At 39.6% G+C, this 6,000-nt stretch overlaps 1 protein-coding gene across 2 annotated transcripts in view; it reads left to right on the forward strand.

Annotated features, from left to right (window-relative positions):
• LOC306858750 (CCR4-NOT transcription complex subunit 4-like) overlaps positions 1-5,797 on the forward strand; it is a 33,428-nt gene extending 27,631 nt beyond the window's left edge. For both annotated transcript variants that reach the window (XM_079399443.1, XM_079399442.1), the window contains 2 exons: positions 1,945-2,166; positions 3,902-5,797. In XM_079399443.1, coding sequence (XP_079255569.1) covers positions 1,945-2,166; positions 3,902-4,215 — 536 coding nt within the window. In that variant the 3' untranslated portion in view covers positions 4,216-5,797. The remainder of the gene's footprint in view (positions 1-1,944; positions 2,167-3,901) is intronic.
• The last annotated feature ends 203 nt before the right edge of the window (positions 5,798-6,000 follow it).

Below are 6,000 nucleotides of genomic sequence, written 5' to 3' on the forward strand. Positions count from 1 at the left end.
AATACAGGTTTTGCTAAGTTTCTGCCTGTAGGACGGAATAAGATGAACCAAACAGTGATCAGAGAGTCCTAAAGCTGCCCATGGGACAGAGTGATATGCGTCCTTTATCGCTGTGTAACAGTGATCCAGTATATTACTGTCTCTGGTGGGACATGTGATGTGCTGTCTGTATTTTGGCAGTTCGTGGGAGAAATTTGCTTTATTAAAGTCCCTGAGAATGATTAAAACAGAGTCCGGGTGTTGTTGCTCACTCTCTGTGATCATATCAGCGAGTTTCCTGCTCGCTTCTCCCATCTGCAAGTTCTCCTGTAGCGTTTGACCAGAGCTACGGCTCCGCCAACTACAATGTCCAGCAAAACGTCAGAGAAGTCAAAATCCGCTAAAATATTTTGTGGTGTGTTGTGCCGAATGTTCAGCAGGTCAACCCTGGTAAAACTGATCGTATTTGATCAGTTTTAATCAGATTTTAATTAATCTTTAGCAAATACTCTAATACGGTGAAATGAAATGCATATTTGTAATGATTACCTTACTGCAATTATGCTAAAACATTGCAAGGAAATTTGGGTGATGCAAACAAATTGTTGAATCAATGTTTTTAAGTTTTGCGAAAATGAATCCAACTTCCCAACCTCTCTGCTTCATTCTAATCAGAGATTATATAAAAAATAATATTTGTCTTATTAGACAACTTTATGGAATGCTTAATTCTGATTAGTTAATTGTATATTATTTTATGATGACTGCAAAAATTGACAGCTGTGTCAGGTAATCAGTTTCCTTTATTGCTGTGCTAGTTTCACATCTGTCATAGTACTCTGCAATCCATTTCTTCTCACATATTAAATTAATTTGCACTCAAATTAATACAGCAGTCAGTATTAAATCTATCAGCCAACCTTAATATTGATTGTTTTTTTTTTCTGTGTTTTCACCTCCTTATACGTTTTATTGTCCAGGCTTTGAGGGAAGCTGATGTTGGAGGAAGGTGCCCAGAGAAGTTTGCCGAGTCTTAAGTCAAGCTCAGAGGCTAAAGACTTGTTTTTTCCCTGCCAGGGTTGTTATCTCATTCACTCCATACCCCTGTCTTTTCAATTCTTCCTTGTTTGCCCCTCTCTCTCTCTTTCTCCCCATTCCCTCCTTCATCATCTTTGCTGCCTGGTTTCTCCCTCCCTGTGGGCAGAAGTAAACCTTAGGAGAAAGCTGGCCTGATTAGAGAAGAAAAGGTTTATTTTGGCCTGAGTCCAGCCAAAAGAAGCTCTGCGTTATCGAAGCCGCACGTCTCTTCTCCAGTGTGACACAGAGGAAAAGAATAAATGAGAAACTAATTGAATAATAACGGGACTGTAAAAAGCTTTATAATGATTGTTCCTCCATTAGTAAGGGCTAGTAGACTCAGAAGGGAGCCAAAGATCACCTGTTGTTTTTGCTGAATAGAGTATAAATCATCATTACTGTAGCTGCTATTAATCCACACTCCGGCTTTGATTAATGCTGTTTCTTGATGTGATATCCTGAATGAAAATTAAATTTTTAGGGAATTCAATTAAATTGTGTTTTTGTTAGGGCTATCAATCGATCTTCAGCCATTAAATGCCAAATAATAAATCAAATTAATCACTTGATTTGATTGCGTCACATTGCGTCATTTTCCCCATAAAGCGTTGCATTTTTAAGACTGTATCAGGCTAAAAGCTGTCCCAGTTTTCTGTTGCACTTTGTTCAACTGTTTTTGAATGTTTGTTTGGTTTTGTCATAATTATAAAATTAATCATGCCAAAGTAACACTCGAAATTGGCAGTTTTTTATGTTGTGCAAGTAAGATGTTGAAGCTGATAATTGCTTTTTTTTTCTCTCTCTCTCTCTTTCTCCATCTCCATCATTTTTTGTGGTGTATTTGTACACATGGGTGTTTGGATACTCCACCATCACCTTCCCAAACAGAAAACAGCACCTCAGTAGAAAGTCTAAATGTGAAGGAGTGGCAGGATGGGCTCAGAGCGCTTTTACCCAACATCAACATCAACTTTGGTGGACTTCCCAGCTCCTCCTCATCTTCATCTTCATCCTCCTCCTCCTCATCCAGCATTAACCACACAGGCGGCATCTCACACAGCCTTAGCTGGGATGGCACAGCCAGCTGGATGGACCCTGCCATCATCACAGGTAAAACCTGAATTACCTTGCTAAAAAATTAATTGTGAATAATTCCTTCCCTTTTTCTCCTGTTTTTCTCATTGGACCCACTTTATATTAATTGTCTTTACTACTATGTCCTTGCATCTAAATGAATCAATGGATATGTAATATTAACCGTATCCCAATCCCAATAACTGTAAAAGTTTTTTGCAACACAGCATGAACACAATAATTTCATTGTACCTGACATTTAATTTTTTACACAAGTACATAGTAATTAAAAACCTAATAAAGTAGGACTACAAAATGGTCTATATTACGTACATAAAAATACAAAGATATTAAATCTGAACATTTAGTATTTCATTATTTATTAAGTATATATTAAATGTTTATATTGAATTATTTTCTCAATCTTTTTGGTTTTATGAGAATAACTAGAATAACATGTTCGGTTCTGATGGGCTTAAAATCACAAAACAAATTTACCTGACCTCAGGAAAAACCAAGCCCGTTCAAATTGTGCCTTTGGGAGCTAAAATGAATAATGCATTTTAGGCCTTTTAAACAGTTATTCTGTAACCTTTTCACTAAAAATGTCAGCGATGTAAAGCCATTTTAAGGGCCATGGAAGAGGGCACACTTTTCAGATCAATTTGGTCTCCTGCTCTTTCAGACAGTCTAAAGCATCCATGTGGACTAGATCAGATATCATGCAAGAATACAACACAGTGCCAACAGTCAGTATACAAAGTGGTTAAATATGAAGTGAACATTTACAGCATTCTTCTGTATCTTTTTGTTAGAGATACATTTTTATCTACTGTTTGATAGACAAAAACTTAATTTTTGTAATCAATACTTCAAGCAAAGTTTAGCCATTTTTCTGCCCCGGGTTGAAGGGAAATAGCAACGTCTTATCTGTTGCTCTCTAAGGTTGAAGTTGCAATCTGTATGGATGTCACGGATATTGTCTGGGTGCTCTCAGCGGCTGCCTGCAGCATCCATCATCCACAGGGGGTTTGGAATTAATAGCTCACAGCAGGCCAGCATGTTTTAAGTGGTGCAAAAGCACCCCAAAATGCCCTGTTTCCTTGTGTAATTAATCCCATTATTGCAAATTATTTAAAAATGTCCTCAATGTCGCCTACTTGATTAATGGATTCCGGTAGATTTGTTGACACAGAAAACTGTTGCTCAGTTTGTACCAGTATGCTGTTATGTTTAAAGTATCTATTGACAGATGGAATTAAATCAATCATTTACTAATAATCTTTTCATAACTTTGAAACAGTTTGAATCGCTTGATGCTCCTTTTATGTGGTTCATACCTATGACTTCATACCCTATGATAATCACATCTTTAATTTCTGACATATTAAAAAAAAAAAAAATTCCTCCATTGCTGAACATAAAAATGTCAGTGTCCATATATCATAATGAAGGGGGGGGGGGGGAATCTTCATTAAAAAAAAACAAATCTTAAAATAAGCAGGGAACCAGTTTTGTTAATGTAAATTTAGTTTAAAAATCTCTCAGAAAATTATATTGTAGAGATAAATTGTAAAATGTTATGCATTGTGTCTCCCTAAAAACATATATATTGTTTAATCATTATTCATAAATATTTAGATGTGCACACTCGGAAATTATTTTCTAATTAAATTTTATATAAATAAATAAAATAGCTAAGAACCTAGCACATGAATTTTAAAGTAGAATATTTTACATATTTAAAAAAAAAAATTCCTATCACTTTCAGGTATCCCAGCATCCTCAGGCAACAGTCTGGACTCTCTGCAGGATGACAATCCTCCACACTGGCTCAATTCCTTGCAGGCACTCACAGAGATGGATGTCCCTACTGGCTCCTCAGTGCCCCCTCAGCCCCCACACAGTGGCCCTTTCGGAGCCCAGTTCCCCCACAGAGCCGGTTGGACCCCTTATCCAACCACAGCCACGGCCAACCCCGCCACCCAGTTCCACTCACCTCCCCCAGGCTTCCAGACCGCCTTCAGAGCCTCAGCCCAGGCCTCCACAGATCTGCTACAGAGTGCCGGCATGGACCGCCATTAGGAACTGTGAAATCCTATTCCCCTTATCCGAAGAACAGCCGACAAACACGGCAGACGAATCAGTGCAAAGCTATTAACAAAATAACAAGATTATGTATTGTTTTCTCTCTTCATCTTATGCTCATTTTTATCCCGGATTTGTGTTTTCCTTGGTTTAGTCTTTCTTTTTCCTTGTTGCCCAAGTGCTCTGTTCCAGCTTTCCCAATACAAGCGGTCATATAAGCCCGTTCTTGCAGAAAACCGGTATGAGGCCTAAACAAGCTCCCTAGTAATGTAATTAATTTTTGGAACTCTACATACCAGTACGCATCATCAATGATGTGTGTTCCTGAAATTCCATTGGAACCAAATGGAAAGAATCAAACGAAAAGTGTCTTGATTTAGAAACAAGAGTCTGCCTTCAAAGCTAAACCAAAAAGAACAGCACCTGTTCATCCATCTGCACAACAGAGGAGATACTTCCTGTGAGAGTCCTTAAAGCCATGCAGCTAAGCAATCAAGTAGATGTCCAAAATCTAAACAGGGCTTCAGTTTTTATGTTTGATCAAAAGGGTACTTGGCTTCCATTATTCTGATGGATCAAAGGCATAATGATGGCGAAGCAAAAAGCACTTTTACCGAGGATCTTTGGCCTTTATCTTTGTTCTACCTTTCTGTGCCCTTGTTAAAAGGGAGATACATTTTTAGGGGTCAAAAACGTGGTGCCCGTTCTCGACATGGCATTTAGCTGTAGATGGATGCAGGCCTTTGCCTTTGACCCTTTCGCCAAATTGTCGGGGGGGGCTCTTCCGCTTTCGATCGCAACACCACGGTTAACCTCTGTATCAGAGGGCGGCGCGTTGCGAAATTAAGAGGAATTGAGAGCTGGGTACCACCAACCCCTTTCAAGCGCAGGGCTCGTGTAGCACAAGGAATGCCACCGTGTGGCGTCTCTCATATCTGCCTCGGTGTACGTGGCCTAATCAGTGTTTACGCTCTGACTATGCTCCCTGAAGAAACTTGAAGGTGTGCGAGGTGTACAGAGTTTTAGGAGCCAGATCTAGAGTCGGATTGCAGTGATGTGTGAATGCGTGGTGTGAAACTTGCGATTGGTGGGTGCGTGAAGAAACTAATCAGGGTTAAAGGGCTTTTCGAATGATTCCGGCGGAGGGAAATTCACGAGGATGTGATCATAACGGTTGTGTCTGTAGCAGTTTGCACCTTTTTATTTTTTTTTCTTCTTTCACCAAAGGGGAAGCTGGGATAGCGGCACTACTGGGCAACTGATGTTTTGGCAATACACAGGGGGCTCGTCCGGGATGGTTAACACTGTTCATCACTCCTACTCGCCCCCATCTCAGTTTTCTTTTAACAGGCCTAATCCTGTATCAGCTGTGTAGGTTCCTGCCGAGAGTTCGGTATTCAACAGTATTCAAGAGAAATGAATAAATTAAATCTCCACGACGACGACAAAACCAGTACTGTTTAACTTGGGTTTTACACAGTGCTAAAATGTAAGAAAAGGAAATTGCACCTCTCTGTGGGTCTGGAGGAAAATAAAAAATAAATCTTAAATAAAAGACAAAATGTCATGCTTGAGTCGAAGTGATCTTTCTCGTTTTTTTTGTCTGTCAACCTTCAACTTTCTTTCAGTGCCTCAAGACGTGATGAAAGGCGGTGATGGGCTCACGTTCGCACGTTCTTGCTCAGTGCTCGGACACGTCCTCCTCATTTGCGTCAGCGCTTGTCGACAATTGCTGCTTTGAGAGATCAGGTCTGGAGGAGGGTTTGTGGCACTTCATTTTTT

Source organism: Barbus barbus (genome assembly GCF_936440315.1).
Source record: "Barbus barbus genome assembly, chromosome: 39".
Lineage (NCBI taxonomy): Eukaryota > Metazoa > Chordata > Actinopteri > Cypriniformes > Cyprinidae > Barbus > Barbus barbus.